The following is a 19,322-nucleotide window of genomic DNA, read 5'->3' on the forward strand; positions in this document are numbered from 1 at the left end:
AAGGGAGGGCAGTTGGGGGCAATCAACCCTGCAGGGGAGGGCAGTTAGGGGTGACCAGGCCGGCAGAGGAGGGAAGTTGGTAGCAAACAGGCTGGCAGGGGAGCAGTTAGACATCGATCAGGCTGGCAGGCAGAAGTGGTTAGGGGCAATCAGGAAGGCAGGCAGGCGAGCAGTTGGGAGCCAGCATTCCTGGATTGTGAGAGGGATCCCAGATTGGAGAGGGTGCAGGCTAAGCTGAGGGACACACACCCCCCATGCACGAATTTCGTGCACCGGGCCTCTAGTGAATTATAAAATTGTACACTGGGAACCTACATAAATTTATTAACCAATGTCACACCAATAACTTCCAATTAAAGGAAAAAAAGAAACATTCTCATGAAATGGGCATCAAATTTGTTTATAAATTGCTGCTTATTATGGTGATTTTCCAGTGGGGACCCATTGGCATTCATAGTAATAAACCCAAATTGCAAAATTAGAAAAGACTGCTGGGGTCAAACTTCAGAAGATACATTACCCCTGCTTCATCAAAGGCTATATTAATTTGTTTGATTTCTAATTAAATATCAAGTACAGCAGGTCTTCATATAACGTTATTTCATTCAACATCATTTTGTTATATTTCTTTACATTTATTTATTTATTTATTTATTTATTTATTTATTTAAAAATATATTTTTGAGAGAGGAAGGGAGAGGGAGAGAGATAGAAACATCAATGATGAGAGGGAATCATTGATCAGCTGCCTCCTGCACGCCCCACACTGGGGACTGAGCCTGCAATCCGGGCATGTGCCCTGACTGGAAATCAACCCGTGACCTCCTGATTCATAGGTCTACACTCAGCTACTATATAGCCCAGTGACTCAGTGCACGGATTCGTGCACATTGAAAAGAAATTAGAAGTTGTCTGGCAGGACTGGGCGAGATGGGCCGGACACAGCTTGGAGCCAACCTCCTGCACTCCCTATCCAGCATCTGTGGAGTGAGCGGGGTCCCTCCGGCAGGTGGGGTCCGTTGGCCTGGCCTGCGGGGATCGGGCCCAAACTGGCTCTCTGATATCCCCCAAGGGGTCCCAGAGTGCAAGAGGGCACTCTGCAAAGTTGCTGTCGTACAGTGTGGAATGCAAACAACTGTGCAGTAAACCAGATTTGGGGCGACAGTACCCCAGCAACAACATAACCCATGGCCAAAGGTGGAATCGCACGGCGCCTCAGGAATCAGGCTCCCTCCTCTCTGTTTACAGGCGTGCGTCACCAGAGAACTGCCACTGCCAAGTCACTGCAGCTCGGCAGTTCTGCATTGGGCATCTGCCCCCTAGTGGTCAGTGTGCATCATAGCGACCGGTCAGACAGTTGGACACTTAGCATATTAGCCTTTTATATATATAGATAGATGCCAGCCAAGCTGTTATAACATTGATGAGGAAAAAATATTCATTCCCAGCCAGGGCCACTGTGGAGTTTGCATGGTCTCCCCATGTCTGTGGGTTTTCTTCAGGGACCCCATATTTCTCCCACATCCCAGAGATGTGCGCATGAGGTGAATTGGCGTGTCTGCATTGTCCCAGTCCGAGTGAGTGTGTGTGAGTGTGCCCTATGATGGAAGGGCTTCCTGTCCAAGGTACGTCCCATCTTGTACACTGAGCTGCCAGGATTGGCTCCAGCTACCCCTGGCCCTGAACTGGAATAAGTGGGTTGGAGAATAATTCTCTTACTAATTTTTATTAATCTCTCTTAAAAGTATGTATAGCTCACATTTCAATCCTATCTAATAAAAGAGTAATATGCAGATTGACCATCACTCTAACACACCAGATGGCTGCCCCCATGTTTTCAAAGATCCTGCCCCCATGTGGACACAAGATGGCCAGCAGGGGAGGGAAGTTGAGAGGGACCAGGCCTGCAAGGGAGGGCAGTTGGGAGGCACCAGGCCTGCAAGGGAGGGCAATTGGGGGCAATCAAGCCTGCAGGGGAGGGCAATTAGGGGTGACCAGGCTGGCAGAGGAGGGAAGTTGGGGGTGACCAGGCCTGCAGAGAAGGGCAGTTGTGGGGGACCCAGGCCTGCAGGGGAGAGCAGTTGTGGGGGGACCTGGCCTGCAGGGGAGGGCAGTTAGGGGCAAACAGGCTGGCAGGGGAGCAGTTAGGCATCAATCAGGTTGGCAGGGGAGTGGTTAGGGTGTGATCAGGCTGGCAGGCAGAAGTGGTTAGGGGCAATCAGGAAGGCAGGCAGGTGAGCAGTTGGGAGCCAGCAGTCCTGGATTGTGAGAGGGATGTCTGACTGCCCCCTAGGGGTCCCAGATTGGAGAGAGTACAGGTTGGGCTGAGGGACATCTGCTCCCTTCCACCCCCCTCCCGTCCACGAATTTCATGCACCGGGCCTCTAGTGTTTAATAGGAGTATTTTGCGTCTTTATTTAGAAGTTTGGTGATGTTTTTCTGACCAGAAATATGCCATAGAAACTTACTCTTGTTTCTATCAATTAGCCTATGGGAAAATTGGTTTTGTTATATGTTATTTCACTTGAAGACTCAGTTTCCAAGAACCTATCAACAAGTGAAGACTTAACTGTACATAATAATACTTATGTGCCGAATACTATTTCACATTCATTACATATGTTAAGTCATTCAACATAATTTTGTTATAATATTTATTTACTTTTATTTATTTATTTTTAAAAATACATTTTTATTGCTTTCAGAGAGGAAGGGAGAGGGAGAGAAATAGAAATATCAATGATGAGAATCATTGATCAGCTGCCTCCTGACAATAACTCAGTGAGGCAGAAACCATTCTATTTTATAGATGAAAAGCTTAAGGCAAAGAGGCTTGAATAATATGTTGAAGCTCACACAGATAGTAAGTGACAGACGTAGAATTTGATGTCAGGCATTTTGGTTCTAGACTCCTGGCTCCCCTATACTATACTTGCTTCTCATGAAAAAATACCTCCCTATACCCTTTCCCCCTACTATTCCTACTCTGGCTTCATAACTGCTATTAGTAGTTTAATGTGTATCTTTCCATTATTGGTCTATAACCTATACTAATAAAAGGGTAATATGCTCATTAGACCGGACGTCTTCCAGACGACCTTCCAGACGTCCTTTCTGGTGAAGCCTCCTGCAGCTGTAGCCGGCCCGGGTCCCAGGTTCCTGCAGCCAGCCAGAGGGAGGGAAGCCCGGGTCCCAGGTGCAGGGGCTGAAGCAGAGGCAGTTAGGGATGATTAGGCAGGCAGGGAAGCACTTGGGGCGATCAGGCAGGCAGGCAGGCAAGCAATTAGGAGCCAGTGGACCCAGATTAGAGAGGGTGCAGGCCGGGCTGAGGGCCCTCCCCCACCCTTGCATGAATTTCGTGCACCACGACTTTAGTTTTATATAATATAAACAACATGCTGTGGACATTTTTACCTTCTTTACACTATAGTTACATTTACAAATGCACCTCACTCTTTCTATTATACCTGCATTCACTGTAGGGTATGAATATACCATCCTATCTAGTAAAAGGGTAATATACAAATTAACCATCACTCCGTCACAAAGATATTGGCACCCATAGCGGCTGGGGCGGAATGCTGGTGGCATCACCCCAGCGACACGAGCCCAGCATCCCACGCCCCGGCTGTACGGAGGGATGGAGGGGGCCTCTGGCCAGAGGCCAGGGTGTGGGACACTGGTGTCATTGCAGGCCAGGCTGAGGGACCGCCTCCCTCCCACCCCTGTGCATGAATTTCGTGCACCGGGCCTCTAGTGTGTATATATATATTTGTTGTTGTTATTACATCAGTGCTGCGATAAGTATATGTCTATATCTGTGTGTGTGTGTTTGGGTACTCTGCTTATTATTTCTTTAATTTTTTTCCCTAAAGTGGGAATTCACATTAATAATTATACTAGGTACTGCTAAATTACCCTCTCAAAAGGATATACCAAAAAAAAAAAAAAACACACACACCAAAAAAACGGAAAGAGGTCTTTAAAAAACATTGATAAATTAATAGAAAATCATGATAAAAAATTAATGTAAAAGAAGGAAAGGTCTTTTTAATAAGAAACACCTATATAATGAAAAAATATGCATAATTAAAGTGTTGTTTTGAGGATTTAAAAAAACAAGTATCAGTTTGTACTCTCTCCAAGATTGAATTAATGTTCCATTTCCTTACATCCTTTCCTGATCAGCAGTTTTTACTCATCTGTGAGATTGAAAATTTTGGCACATTATTAATTTTAATCTTAGGTTTTAATGAAAAATAGTTCAAACATTTTTAAAAATCCCTGTCTCCTTTCTCCTAACACCTCGCCCATTCCCTTCTATAAAGTAAACAATGTTATCTTCCTATGTATCCTTCCCAAGATGTTCTTATGAATATTCAAGCAAATGCATACTTATGTTTATTCCCGTCCACTTGTTTTGTTGTTGTTAATCCTCACTTGAGGATATTTGTTTCGTTGATTATTTTTTAGAGAGAGTGGAGGGAGGGGGGAGTAGGGAGACAAAGAAATGTGGACAAGAGAGAGAGACATTGATTGATTGCCTCCTGCACGCGCCCCTACTGGAGCTGGGGAACCTGCAACCCATGGCCTTTACCGGGAATCGAACCCTCAGATCACTGAGCAACTGGCCAGGTCTATATGTTTTCTTGATACCATGTGTTTCTCATTTCCCACATTTATGATTTTACATTTGTTTGGATGATTATCTTTCTCTTCTACAACAGGTCTCAAGGGTCTGGGAAAATAATAACCATGGCTTTTGTGCTCTATTTTTTTTTTTTGCACCTAATTCAATGCCTGCCACTGTTAGGCATTCAGTACATATTATTAGGATGGGTTGGGTTGCGGGGAGGAAGAAAAAAAATTGTTACTTATCATGCTATACGGAAATCTTTGATTTTCTTGTATCTCTTCCTCCTCTGAGTTTTTTGAGGACAATGGCTGCTTTCTCAGCTTGACACTATGTAAAAATTTAGCTGTTTGTAGACTTAATTAATTAATTATTGGACATTTGCTGATAAACCCACAACTGTAACTCCATTGTTGATTTCTGGTTTTCCCTCCTATTACAAAGGCAAGTCCATTGTCGTATATTAAAAGCATTTCTAAATGATTTGCTGCATGAAATTGGAAACAAATTATATATCCATCAATAGGGAACTGGCTAAAAATAACCTTGCAGCTGTGAAAAACAAAAAGAGGGAGGATTATTTTTATGTATTGATAGAGAACTACCTCCAAGATTAAGTGAAAGATAGAGAACACTGAAAATAGTCTGCTACTATTTGTATTAAAAAGAAGAAAGGGGGGAGGCTGAAAAATAACTATATTCATATTTGTTTATATATGCATTGAAAATGGTCACATTGGTTGCTTTTAGGAGGAAGTGGGTAGCTGGGGGACTGAAGAGTGAGAGGGCTTTTTATAATATGCTCATTTGTGCTTCTTGGAGTTTAAGCCATCTTGGTGTATTACCTTAAATAAAATAATAATATTAACAATTTTTTAAAATTAACTACTACTTTTAGTAAGTCTGCAAGTTTTCTAATTTTCCTTTTTTCTTATTTTCTAGGCAAAACCTATGTGGGTCTAAAAATTGTTCAGGCCCTTCTTACCAATGAGACTGTTTGGCAAATTAGCCTCCAGAAGTTCCCCATCTTGGTTGTGTGTTATACTAATCATGCTTTGGATCAGTTTTTGGAAGGTAATGTCTATGCAAAATTGGTCTCTATCAAAACATTTATCGTTGAACCATTAGCAACTTCAGTAGCTTTCTATTGCTCTTTGAATAAAGTCCACAGTACTAACCATTACCTGTAAGGCTGTGTCATCTGCTCCAGCCTGACTCTGAATCTCATCTCCTACCTCTTCCCATTGTCTTCAATGCCTTGAATTCCTCAGCTTCTTCCTCGGTCCATTTTGTTCCCCTTGCTTAGAATGCATTTTTTCTCTTTACCTCTCTCTCCATCTTGACCCCATCCAGCCTAGCTGGCTCAAACTCTTATTCATTCTTCAGGTTTCACCTTAAATCTCTCTTCAGGTGCACTTTAATATTGCCCCAAGCCAAGGTTAAGTCTCCTTTTGTATTTTTTCTTCAGAGATTTAGCACATACCTAACCATTTATTTTTATGTGGGTCTACCCTAGACCAGTAGTCGGCAAACTCATTAGTCAACAGAGCCAAATATCAACAGTACAACGATTGAAATTTCTTTCGAGAGCCAAATTTTTTAAACTTAAACTTCTTCTAAAGCCACTTCTTCAAAATAGACTCGCCCAGGCCGTGGTCTTTTGTGGAAGAGCCACACTCAAGGGGTCAAAGAGCCGCATGTGGCTCGCGAGCCGCAGTTTGCCGACCACGGCCCTAGACTATAAACATCATGAGGGTTGGTCCTGTTTCTTGCTATATTCACAGATCCTGGCACATTCTAGGCATTGAAAAAATACTAACTGCATTAATGAATGAATGAGTATGTTTTTCCTTTTGTTTAGAATATTTTTTTTCTGAATTCTCCTGTATCTTCCATTCACCTAGATTAAATCTTCCTTATTCTTTTTTTTTTTTTTTTATGTTTTTATTTCAGAGAGGAAGGGAGAGGGAGAGAGAGAGAGAAACATCAATGATGAGAGAGAGTCATTGATCGGCTGCCTCCTGCACGCCCCAGACTGGGGATTGAGCCCGCAACCCAGGCATGTGCCCTGACCAGGAATCCAACTGTGACCTCCTGGTTCATAGGTCAATGTTCAACCACTGAGCCACACCAGCCGGGCAAATCTTCCTTATTCTTGGATTCTCAGTTTAAATATTAGATCCTCAAGAATTAGATCCCTACCTCATCCAAACTAGGTAAGGTCCCCTGTTACATATGTATACATCATGTATTTATAGTAATTACCATATTTTCACTATAGTGATAAATTGTTTAATGTGTATATTGTCTCCCAGACTGTGAGACATGATAACAAATTGGAAATGGAATCTGTGTTTTCACTGCTATATATATCTTCAGAACCTAGCATATGTCTGGCGCATAGTAAGCAAGCAGTAAATATATAGAGAGAACATTTACTAAGAGCTTACTTTATGCCAGTCCCTAAATAGGAGCTATAAAGATATTCTCTAGTTTATACAGACTAGCCTTATAAGGAAAGTATTACTGTTTTTAAATCACAGATGAAGAAACTGAGGCTCAAGTTAAGTAACTTGCCCCAGGTTACTACATAGCAATAAGTTGTGGAGCCAATAAGTTGAGTTCTCAATTGTCTGATTCTAAAGCCTGTGCTCTTAAGCACCACACTGTACTGCTGTGCAGGTCATATCATCTCTGGGGCCTTCTTGCTCATTAATGGGGTAGATTTCCTGTAAGCACCAGTTTGTTCCCTAATAGACCAGCTGACAAAAGACCCCAAACACATACCTTTCTCATCGGAGAGAATCCAGCATAACTTCTCTCAACTCTACTGTGCTTCACCTTTCTTCACAGGTATCTACAAGTGTCAAAAGCCCAGCATCGTGCGGGTAGGTGGAAGGAGCAGCAGTGAGCTCTTGAAGCAATTTACGCTGAGGGAACTGAGGAACAAGCGGGAATTCCGCCGAAATCTCCCCATGCACCTCCGGAGGGCCTACATGAGTGTAAGTCCCAGCTGTGGATATTGGAGGTAGCTCAAAGGGGAACTAAACAAGATAGCATTGGCTTTCTGGGTAGACGGTCCAAGGCAGATAGAAGCTCCACAAAGCTATGAAGGACCCAAGTTTATTCCAGCATTACATTCTGCTTATCTTGTAGTGTGACCTTTGCCCTTATAATCTGAGGTGCAGAAAGGGCAAAAAAGGGAATGCTGCCCCCTCCCAACTCCTGCCAGGACCTCAGGCTGATTCCCCCAAACTACCCACAGCACTTCTACTTATAGCCTACTAACCATCTTCTAGCTGGTCAGCCATGTGACCAACTAAAACTCTGAGTTTTTACTGAGGGAAAAAGAGAGAAGTCTCTATCACAGTATCCTTGGCCTATATTTCTAATGTATTTGTTGCCTTATTGATTGGTAGGAGTCTTTTAGACCAGCGGTTGACAACCTTTCAGACCTCACAGACCACCAGTGGTCCGCGGACCACCGGTTGGTGACGGCTGTTTTAGACAATTTAGATATTAAACCTTTTGTTTTAAGACCACAGTAATGTGCTTTGGAAAATTGGTTTGTTGACTGATCTATTTATTTATTCTCCCTTCTTGCTGTTCCTATCTTAGCCTTGTTTTTCCTCAAGACAGGGACTGCGGTTGGGGGATGATACTTCCTTTTCATTTCTTTACCACTGTTCTTGGCAGATCATGACACAAATGAAGGAGTCAGAACAAGAGTTGCATATAGGGGCCCGGACTCTGGAGTGCACCATGCGTGGCGTAGTACGGGAACAGTACCTGGAGAAGTACATTTCCTTCCAGCACTGGAAAAGCCTGATAAGTGGACCAATACAGGTAGGGGTCATCTGGGGGAGTACAAGCATCTGTCTTGACTCGGTACTTGGAAGGAGCCTTCAGCAGAAGCAGCAGTCCAAAAGCATTAGCTGTTTGGTAATCTGATGCTGCCATGTTAGAAGTTTCGTTTCATGAGGAAAGACAGCTGAGTATAATAGTCAAGAACAAGACTGTGGAGCTAGCGTTCTGGGTTGGAATCCTGGTTTTGCTCTGAGCAAGTTACTTGATTTTTCTGTGCCTGTTTACTCATTTATAAAGTGGGGAATAATAATATCAAATTGAACCATATGAAATTGCCATTTTGTATATTTGACTTGCAAAAGTGGAGTTTCTTACAGGATTTTTATTTGGATAAACAAGTTAATACTTATAAAACTCTTAATGAGTGTGCTATAAATGCTTGTTAAATGAAATGTCATAACAAGACAACCTAGCATGCACAGAGAGCCTGGGGTCAACAGACTTAAGTCACACAGACTGATTATATGACTTGGTCTCAGACAAGGATAATAATAATGCCTGCCTTCAAAAAATATTATGAGAAGTAACTAACACAATCTCTGTAAAGTGACTGGCCAGGAGTCTAGAGAAATGGCACGTCTATTATTAATGGGTTGGTGAATTTCAGGGTTACAAACCCAAAAGCCTAAAGGGGTCCAGTAGGTACTAAAAATGACTGAAGCAGGTTAGATGTGAGACATTGGTAAATAGAGAGGACTATGGCAAACTGGAAAATGGGCAGCAGCAACCCATTGCCAGCTCATTTGTTGCCATTTAGGAATGCAGCCTCGTTGCTGCCATAGCTCCTGATTTTGTCAAGAGAGGCAGGATTTTTTTTTTTTTTTTAATCATATATGAGGGTTTATTCCAGTATTGCTGGCAGTATGGGAAAACAGCAGGTCACCCACAAAAATCTGCTCTGCAGCCCCCCATAAGCCAGCTGCTTATATAGGGTAGGTCAGGGATTACATGGGGAAATAGGGGTTATAGGAATGGGGAAGTAGGCAATGTGGGGTGGGATTCCATTGTTTGGGCAACAAGGTTGTTAATCTTTCCATGATAATAGGCAGTTCTTCAATGAGAATAGACCAAATTCCAAAGCTGACTTCCAGGTCCAAGGTTGACTCCCAGGTCCTGGGGACATACAACTCCCTGCCAGGTCAGAATGTCCTTTTTTTTTTTGCCACAGCATGGATGGACCTGGAGAGTATTATGCTAAGTGAAATAAGCCATTCTAGAGGCAGGAAATTCTTATTTTCAAAATTCTATGCAAATCATATTAAATGATCCAGTTGCCCACAGTTGCCAATTTGCAGCCTCTGAATTTTAAGGAAATTACTTTTGATCCATCAAGGAGAACTTTCCTTCACACTGGTTGTCATAGAATACTCATGAGTGATCATTCTTCCTTCCTCAGGATAGTGAATGGGTTTGCTTCCAAGGCGGGAAGCATTCCATGATGCTGGAGTGGCTGGGTCTGGGTGTCGTTTCATTCACCCAAAGTGTTGCTCCAGCGGGACCTGAAAATATAGGTAAGAAGTGCATGTCTACCTAGAATCACATTGTAAGGTGGAATATGGTAAAGACCAGGAGAGCAGAACTTAAAAATAACACCTAGGATATGTAAAGAGCTTTAATCAATCAGAAAAGAGAAATACTAGCTTAGTAGGAAAATAGATAAAACACTTTTAACAGACATATCACAAAATATGAAATCCTTGATAATTCTCAGGGGGAAAGGGGTGTCTGTGTGGGGGGTACGGGAAGAGACTGGACAAAAATCATACACCTATGGATAAGGACAACGGGGGGGAGGTAAGGGCAGAGTGGGGGTGGGAACCGGGTGGCGGGGAGATATAGGGGGAAAAAAAGGAGAAACAATTGTAATAATCTGAACAATAAAGATTTATTTATTTATTTATTTATTTATTTATATTTTTTATGATTTATTAAATATATATATATTTTTGTTAATCTTTCCATGATAATAGGCAGTACACACATACATATATATATGAAATCCTAATAGTAAACATATGAGAGTTGCTCATTAGAAACTAGAGAAATTAAAACCACAATGAAGTACTATTATGCCACCAGATTGGCAAAGATTTAAAAGTTGTATATAACCCCACATTGATAAGAATGTGAAGCAGTGGGAGCTCTGCTACACTGCTAGTGCGGATAGTAGTCAGCGCACCACTTTATGATAATGGAAAAACAAAGAACTCAAGTATCTATCCACATTGATACAATGGATGCTGCTGATCAATTATAGTCTGTTCAGATAGTGAAATACTATACAATAGTGAAAATGAATTAGAGAATATATGGCAACATATGAATCTCAACATGCTGAATGAAAAAGGCAAAGGAAAAGATACAATATGATTTCAGTTAGATAGTGCTCAAAAAAGTCAAGACTAGACAATATGTTATCCTATCTAATAAAGAGGGAATATGCTAATTGACCATCACTCCATCACAAAGATGGCTGCACCCACAGCTGAGGCCAAGTTCCCATAAGGAGTCTTAACAAGCAATCAGCAGGGACCTGAGGCTATGCCCTCCCCCACCCCTGTGAGGCTTGACAGGGGACCTCAGGCCGCGCCCCCCACCCAGCAGGGCTTGACAGGGCACCTCAGGTCGAGCCCCCTGCCCCAGCGCCAGGCCAGGGGACCTCAGGCCATGCCCCCCGCCCGGCGGGGCTTGACGGGGGACCTCAAGGTGCACTTTCTGTCCTGGTGCTGGGCTAGGGGACCTTAGGCTGCTCCCCCTGCCCCAGCGCCAGGCCGGGGGACCTCAGGCCACCCCCCACCCACCACCACCACCACCACCATGAGGGGCTTGACAGAGGACTTCAGGCCATGTCCCCCACCCCGGCACCAAGCAGGGGGACCTCAGGCCGCACCCCCCTGCCTGGCTGGGCTTGACGGGGGACCTCAAGGTGCACCCCCAGTGCTGGGTTGGGGAAACTCAGGCACGCCCCCCGCCCAGCGGGGCTTGACGGGGGACCTGAGCCTGCGCCCCCCTCCCGGTGCTGGGCCGGGGGACCTGAGGCTGTGCCCCCCCCCCCCCCCCCCGCCTGGCAGGGCTTGATGGAGGACCTCAAGCCATGCCACCCACCTAGTGGGGCTTAACGGGGGACCTCAAGGTATGCCCCTTGCCCTGGTATGGGCTGGGGGACCTCAGGCCATGCCCCCCGTCCTGGCACCAGGCCAGGGGACCTGAGGCTATGCCTTCTGCCCAGCAGGGCTTGACAAGGGTGGGACTGGCCAGGTCTGGATCTAGCCCAGTGTGGGGCTGGCGGGGGGAGGGGGCAGCCGGGTCTGGGTCTCACGCAATTTTGAGGTGCATGTGGGTGGGCGGGGACTTGACTCTGGGTCCCATTGTGCGCCCCAGACTCTGGCAGGAGGAAGGTTTTCATATACATTTTACTAATTTTCTTTCATCTCTGACACTTCTATTATAGAGAAAGGGCAAATAGCAATATTAAATTATTTCCTCTAATCCCCTTTTAATGTGCACGAATTTTGTGCACTGGGCCACTAGTGGAGGTGTATATATACACATTATATGGGGTGGAGCAAAAGTATTTTTACAGTTGTGAGTACACAAAACACAGAGTTTATTCCTGTATTAAATTATTAATTATTGTATTACTGTCTATATGAACAAATGTAAACCCACCTTTGCCCTTCTCTGTATGAGGCAAAGATTTTTCTTGTTGTTAGCCCTCACCTGAGGATATGTTTTCCATTGCTTGTCAGAGAGAGTAGAAGGGATGTAGGGAGAGGGACAGAGAGAGAGAGAAACATTGATATGGTTGCCTCCTGCACGTGTGCCTCACTGTGGGGTGGGGAGCAAACCCACAATCCAGGTATGTGCCCTTGACTGGGAATCAAACCTGTGACCCTTTGGTGTGCAAGTTGATGCTCTAACCACTGAACAAAACCAGCTATCGTTTAATTTCTCTAAAAAAGATATCGTTTAAAGGGGAAAATGAGTATTATAAAATTGTAACAGCCCTGGCTAGTTTGGCTCAGTGGATAGAGCGTCGGCTTGCAGACTGAAGGGTCCTGGTTCAATTCTGGTCAAGGGCACATACCTGGGTTGTGGGCTCATTCCCCACTAGGGGGCGTGCAGGAGGCAGCCGATCAAGGATTCTCTCTCATCATTGGTTTCTATCTCCCTCTCCCTTCCTCTCTGAAATCAATAAAAATATATTTTTAAAAAATTGTAACAAAAAAATATGTAAGGAAATCTAAGTCTTCATCTCCTCTCATTCCTCCTAGTGTCCCTCCCTAGAGGTAACCACTTAAATTTCTTTGAGAATGTCTTCATCCATCTAAGCTCTTGTCGCCCTCTTTCATCCTTTGGCTTCAAGAGGTCTTCATCCTTGTCCTGCCTGTTTTTCTCTCTTAGCCCAGGCAGAAGGAGATGAGGAGGAGGAGGAAGAAGGAGAAGAGGAGGGTTCTCTGATTGAGATCGCAGAGGAGGCTGACCTGATTCAAGCAGACCGGGTGATTGAGGAGGAAGAGGTGGTGAGACCCCGGCGGCGGAAGAAGGAAGAGAATGGGGCAGTCCAGGAATTGGCTAAATTGCTTCTGGCCACGAGGATAGAAAACAGTGGCCCTGGGACAGCAGCTGGGCAGGAGCAAGCTGCAGGAGAATGGGAGGTAAACTCACTTCCCTTAAAGTCCTAACAATGGGAAATGGGAGTTCAGTTATTACTGCCTGGCAGGTGGGGGTTAGACTCTGCTGAAATAGGCCTGAGAACATCTGCTCTGATCAGAAAGGCAGCCCCTTTTTTTCACCCACTTGTATTACAGTGTATTCATGTCATCATCACAATTAGCTGAATTTACCCCTTTTATAACCACACCCTAGTAAGTCTAATTCCCAAGAATATAAAGATTATGGCCCTTCAGAGGGGTCCTGGCAAGAAATACCAACTTACATAGGAAGCAGGTAGTCAAGTGCTTCCCTTGAACTTTCAGAAAAATGCAGCACTTATGGGTCAGATCAAATATGTATGGTCTTAGTGCTCGAAGCTTCCATGGGTGTTATCTTCTACAAACTAGAAACTACAAACAAGTCTGAACATGCATTAAGATTTTAGAGGACTTAAGTAAAATGGAATGAAATAAGCCATACAGGGATAGAATACTTCACCCTGGAATTTGATATTTCTCTTAAAGCCAGAATAGTGTGAAGACTCAGAAGCCCACATATGGACTTTCCCTCTGCTCCTTCCTTTGGTAGAACCCAGTGGTCCTCAAAATTTACCATGCATTACTATGATAATAGAGGACTGGATATTCAAAATAACATTTTCTGAAACCCACTGTTGATTTAAAGGACTTTCAAGGGTATTTTCATTGGTCTGATGGCTTTGAACCTGATCGCTTAGTTCAGTTCAACATCACTATATATGATGGGTGGAGTCATCAACCTAATAATTTGAAATGTGGATTGGGCATCTGTCTGCCATGTGGTCTCAGGAGTTTGTTTGGTTTTGAAGTGGGACAAGGTCTATAATATTGTGACATTTGTCTCGCATGCAAGAGTCACATCCATGGGAGAGCACTTTCTCCTAAATGGTGCCTTTAATCCACTTCTTAAAGGCACTATTATGATATGTACAGGAGGCTCTGTATAGTATTTAACAAGAAAGACTCATTGCCACTACTTTCTTTTTTAAAAAAATATATTTTATTGATTTCCTACAGAGAGGAAAGGAGAGGGACAGAGAGCCAGAAACATCGATGAGAGAGAAACATCAACCAGCTGCCTCCTGCACACACCCCACCAGGGATGTGCCCGCAACCAATGTACATGCCCTTGACCGGAATCGAACCCGGGACCCTTCAGTCCGCAGACCGACGCTCCATCCACTGAGCCAAACTGGCTTTGGCAATTTCCACTACTTTCATGACACAAGTTTTAGGGATGAGAAACAAACTGGTCAAAAGATGATCAGTGAAACTGGTGCCAGCACTATTCTAAGTGCTTTCCATGTATTACTCCTTTAGTCAATCCAACAACCCTGTGACGAGGTACTATTCTATTCCCATTTTATAGAAGCAAAGCTGAGGCTCAGAGGTTCGGTAACTTACTTTAAGTTCAGCAACTAATAAGAGGTAGATGGGGCTTTGAATCCAGGCACACAGGTCCCAGAGTCCTCATTTAGCCACTCTGCAATGGAATATCTGTTGAGAGAGTGAGACACTTAAAGAAGTTAATCAGAGGTGGCAGCCTCTTTTTTTTATGTGCTGTGACCCACACCTATGGCGTGGAACAGGGCCACCTCTGCTGAGATGGTGACTCTGGCTGGTATTGATGTCTATAGACCCAGCGTAGCCAGAAAAAGAAAATGAAGAAGAAAATGAAATATGAGCTTCGCAAACTGAACACCATGACTGAGGCTGAGGCCAATGAAATCCAGGATGTTTGGCAGCTGGACCTGAATTCTCGCTGGCAGCTTTATAGGTACTGTGCCCAACTCACCTCCCCCAGCCAGCCCATGTAATTTCCCCAGGAAATTCCTTTTCTTTCCTAGAATATAACGCCCCCAGACCTTCAACAATGTTAACTAATGATAGATTGAGCCACCCCACTGAGCTGAATGCTGGAGATGCAGTGATGAGACAGAAGACACTTGGCTCTATCTCCTCAGGCAGTTTAGAGTCTATCCAAGGATACAAATTAGTTGATCCCACAAATAAAAAGTTACAAATGGGCATTAAACACTTAAGAAAGAAAAGAGCTAGGGCTGCTAATAATATGTGAGTTCTGGGCTGGTCTTACGTTTTCAGGAAAATTACATTGGAGGCAAGATCTGAAAGAGGAGTAGGTATAAAGCCAATAGGGAAGTGGGAACAGATGATATTTTGGGGACCTCATGGATAAAGGTCTTGAGAAGGGAGGGGACATCTGTTTGAGAAATTGAAAAGGACAGCCAGCATGGCTGTGGCTTAGAGAAAGAAATGGAAAGTCAAGTCAAAGAGGTCGGCAGAGGCCTGACAACGTATACCTCATAGGGCTAAGGTGAGGAGCAAGACTTTTATCTGAAGAGTACCAAAAATCCATTGGAAGATTTTTTTTTTCTTTTTCTTTTTTTAATATATTTTATTAATTTTTTACAGAGAGGAAGGGAGGGGGATAGAGAGTTAGAAACCTTGATGAGAGAGAAACATCCATCAGCTGCCTCCTGCACACCCCCTACTAGGGATGTGCCCGCAACCAAGGTACATGCCCTTGATCGGAATCAAACCTGGGACCCTTCAGTCCGAAGGCCGATGCTTTATCCACTGAGCCAAACCAGTTAGAGCGATGTTTTAATTTTTTAGTTAACCCTCACTCGATATTTTTCCATTGTTGTGTGTGTGTGTGTGTGTTTTGTTTTGTTTTGTTTTTAGAGAGAGTGGAAGGAAGAGGAGAAAAACAGTGTGAGAGAGACACATCAATTGGTTGCCTCCCACTTGTACCCCAACCAGGGCCAGGGATGAGCCTGCAGCCGAGGCACATGCCCTTGACCGGGGCCGAACCCAGGATCCTTCCTGCTATATCCACTGAGCCTAACTGGCTAGAGCCCCATTGGAAGATTTTACAGCAGAGTAGTGACATGATCTGTTTTACTTGTAAAAGAAGACTGGAGAATTGGGGAGGGAGAAGACTCAGCTAGGAATGGGGTAGGAAGAATTTGGAGAAATAATTAATTGAAACTTTTGAAGTCCCTCACTCTGTTCCCAATATTTAACCTCTGTTTTTTATCCCACCTCCTTCTTTAGTTCCTAACTACTTAAATACACATCTCTACACATATTTTTGTTGGGCATTTTAGACGCTTGGATCCATGCACATCTGGGTCTCTCCTTTCTCTCTATGGTCTGCCTATAAGCTCCTCAGTGGTCTAGGTTCCACTTCAAACACAGGACACACTAAAGGGAGTTATTCCACCTTCTCAAAGAGTATGCAGCTCCCTCCACCTAGTTCTTCACATTCTTCAGGCTGTGGCTACAGAAGTACCAGGCTGACACCCGCCGAAAGATCCTCAACTATGAGCACCACTACCGCACATCAGCAGAGAGAATGGCTGAGCTGAGACTCCAGGAAGACCTGCACATTCTGAAAGATGCCCAGGTCATAGGAATGACAACCACAGGTAAGAGAAATTGAGGAAATTTACCTGCTTCAGCCATTCCCTCCTGGTGCCAAGCTCCTATCAGATTATCTACGGCAGATAAAGGAAGCTTCTCTAGTAGATTAGGGGAAATACCATGAAAAGCTATTGAAAGCAAGCAAGCTGCATTTAAGGAACTGTGGGTGAAATTCACCTACTTGCTCCTCTTGCATTTAGAATCCCAACAATGACCAACATGGGTATAATGCTCTGGTGACCATCCAGCAGCACTTGTTCTCTCATACAGTAGTCACCACAGCCCTGGATGAATGTGAGGGCTCAGTTGTCATGGACCCAGAAACCCAGTGTGGCCTGGTGGGTCCAGTACATCATCTCAGAGGAGCCTCTTTTTTCTCTTGACCTGAGGTGCTGCCAAATATCGCCAGATTCTGCAGAAGGTAGAGCCTCGGATTGTCATTGTGGAAGAGGCTGCTGAAGTCCTTGAGGCCCACACCATTGCCACATTGAGCAAAGCTTGCCAGCACCTCATTCTGATTGGGGACCACCAGCAGGTAGGGCAGTGGAATCCATCAGGAAGACACTACTTCACCAGGTCTCAAGCCTCTTAATGGCTTTCTGTGATTCTTCTTCCCCTTACTTCTTATGTTCAATCTAAGAGTAGGTACTGTTAGATTTGTGGTATATTCTAGAGAAAGCACCCCATCCATTTCATCTATTCCCTCTGCTCTTTATCCATCATGGCTTTTTTTTTATTTTATTATTGATTTCAGAGAGGAAGGAAGAGGGAGAGAAATAGAAACATCAATGATGAGAGAGAATCATTGATTGGCTGCCTCCTGCATGCCCCACACTGGGGATCGAGCCTGCAACCCAGGCATGTGCCCTTGACCAGAACCAAACCTGGGACCCTTCAGGCTGCAGGCTGATGCTCTATCCACTGAGCCAACCGGCTAGGGCAGTCATCATGGCCTTTTAAGTGGACTATTGTAATATCATATTTCCTGTCCCCCTGCTTCCATTTTTGCCACCCTCTAACCCTGTGATGGCGAACCTATGACACGCGTGTCAGCACTGACACGCGTAGCCATTTCTGATGACACGCGGCCGCATGCCGAGGATGAAACATTTGCTGCTCCTGAGGATGAAACATTTGCAAAATAATGTTTTTTCCTCAAAGTGACACACTACCCGAGTTATGCTCAGTTTTTTGGCGAAGTTTGACACACCAAGCTCAAAAGGTTGCCCATCACTGCTCTAACCCATTCTTAAAGCTGCTGTGAATTTTTTTTTTTTTAAGTAAATCAGATCATGTCACTCCCAGCTCAAAACTCTCCTATGGTTTCTCATTACATTTAATATAAAAATTAAGCTTCTTAAAGTGGCCTATAGCCTAACTGGTTTGGCTCAGTGGATAGAGCGTTGGCCTGCGGACTGAAAGGTCCCAGGTTCGATTCCGGTCAAGGGCATGTACCTTGGTTGCGGGCACATGCCCAGTAGGGGGTGTGCAGGAGGCAGCTGATAGATGTTTCTCTCTCATTGATGTTTCTAAAGTCTCTATCCCTCTCCCTTAGTCTCTGTAAAAAATCAATAAAATATATTTTAAAAAAATAAAAATAAAAAAAATAAAGTGGCCTACAGTATTCTCAAGGTTCAGCCTGCTTCTCTGAATTCACCTCATACCACCATCTCATTGTGTTCCCACCCCCTGTCTTCTCCCTCTCATGGCTTGCTTTTCAAATGACTGGCAACCTCTTCCATTCTGACATCAACTGAAATGTCACTGTTCAGAGAGGCCTAGCTAAAGAACATGTAACCCTGGACACTCTGTCCTTTGTGGCCCTGGTCACTCTATCCTTAGCCTGCCAGCACGTAGAGCAGTGCCTGGCACATAGAAGGCACTTAAAAAGCATTTGATGGGTGGGTGGATGGATAGATGGATGAATATATTTTCAGTAGAGAATTCTCAGCTATGTTTCTTTTTTCAGCTGCGCCCCAGTGCCAATGTGTATGATCTCGCCAAGAATTTTAACCTTGAGGTGTCCCTCTTTGAACGGCTGGTGAAAGTAAACATTCCCTTTGTCCGTCTGAATTACCAGGTGAGAAGCTGGGCCTCTGTTATTATGAATTGTCTAGGAGAAGGCTCCTGGAAGCCTGCCAACAGCCAGTAAGAACGTTCTCATAAAAATAAAACTGCTTCAGTGATGAAATGACTCTCAAACTAATTTTGTTTTCCATTTTAAAATATCGCAATCGCAAGATCAACCCATGTTGAGTATGTGTTGGGTGAAGGAGCTATTTACATTCTGCTCTTTTCTCCCTATTCTTATTTTCAAATGTTACTTCCCCCGATTTTCCACCAGTAACCTAGTCTTTAGAAAACCGTGCATTTATTCTCTGCCCATGCCCTAATGATGTACATGTCCTGTTTCAGCACCGCATGCGCCCTGAAATTGCCCGGCTTTTGACACCCCACATTTACCAGGATCTAGAGGATCATCCCTCTGTTCTCAAATATGAGAAGATTAAGGTGAGTCTATCCTACCTAATCTGCTGCTGTCAGTGACCTAGGAGGCTGTATTTTCCTCAGGTTGAGTAAGGGCTTTTAGAAGGGAATAGAGCCAGCTTTATAAAAAGCTGGTTTTTAAAAGGAGGAATATTATAGAATTGGAGAATATAGACCTAGGTATGAACCCCAGC

General features: G+C 44.1%; 1 protein-coding gene across 2 annotated transcripts in view; it reads left to right on the top strand.

Annotated features, from left to right (window-relative positions):
- Positions 1 to 19,322, top strand: part of ZNFX1 (zinc finger NFX1-type containing 1) — a 31,454-nt gene that overhangs the window by 8,185 nt on the left and 3,947 nt on the right. For both annotated transcript variants that reach the window (XM_079784521.1, XM_079784520.1), the window contains 10 exons: positions 5,576 to 5,707; positions 7,487 to 7,635; positions 8,330 to 8,479; positions 9,897 to 10,011; positions 12,905 to 13,158; positions 14,832 to 14,971; positions 16,492 to 16,646; positions 17,031 to 17,176; positions 18,611 to 18,721; positions 19,057 to 19,152. In XM_079784521.1, the coding sequence (XP_079640647.1) occupies positions 5,576 to 5,707; positions 7,487 to 7,635; positions 8,330 to 8,479; positions 9,897 to 10,011; positions 12,905 to 13,158; positions 14,832 to 14,971; positions 16,492 to 16,646; positions 17,031 to 17,176; positions 18,611 to 18,721; positions 19,057 to 19,152 (1,448 nt within the window). The remainder of the gene's footprint in view (positions 1 to 5,575; positions 5,708 to 7,486; positions 7,636 to 8,329; positions 8,480 to 9,896; positions 10,012 to 12,904; positions 13,159 to 14,831; positions 14,972 to 16,491; positions 16,647 to 17,030; positions 17,177 to 18,610; positions 18,722 to 19,056; positions 19,153 to 19,322) is intronic.

This window comes from Cnephaeus nilssonii (assembly GCF_951640355.1).
Source record: "Cnephaeus nilssonii genome assembly, chromosome: 11".
In the NCBI taxonomy this organism is placed as follows: domain Eukaryota; kingdom Metazoa; phylum Chordata; class Mammalia; order Chiroptera; family Vespertilionidae; genus Cnephaeus; species Cnephaeus nilssonii.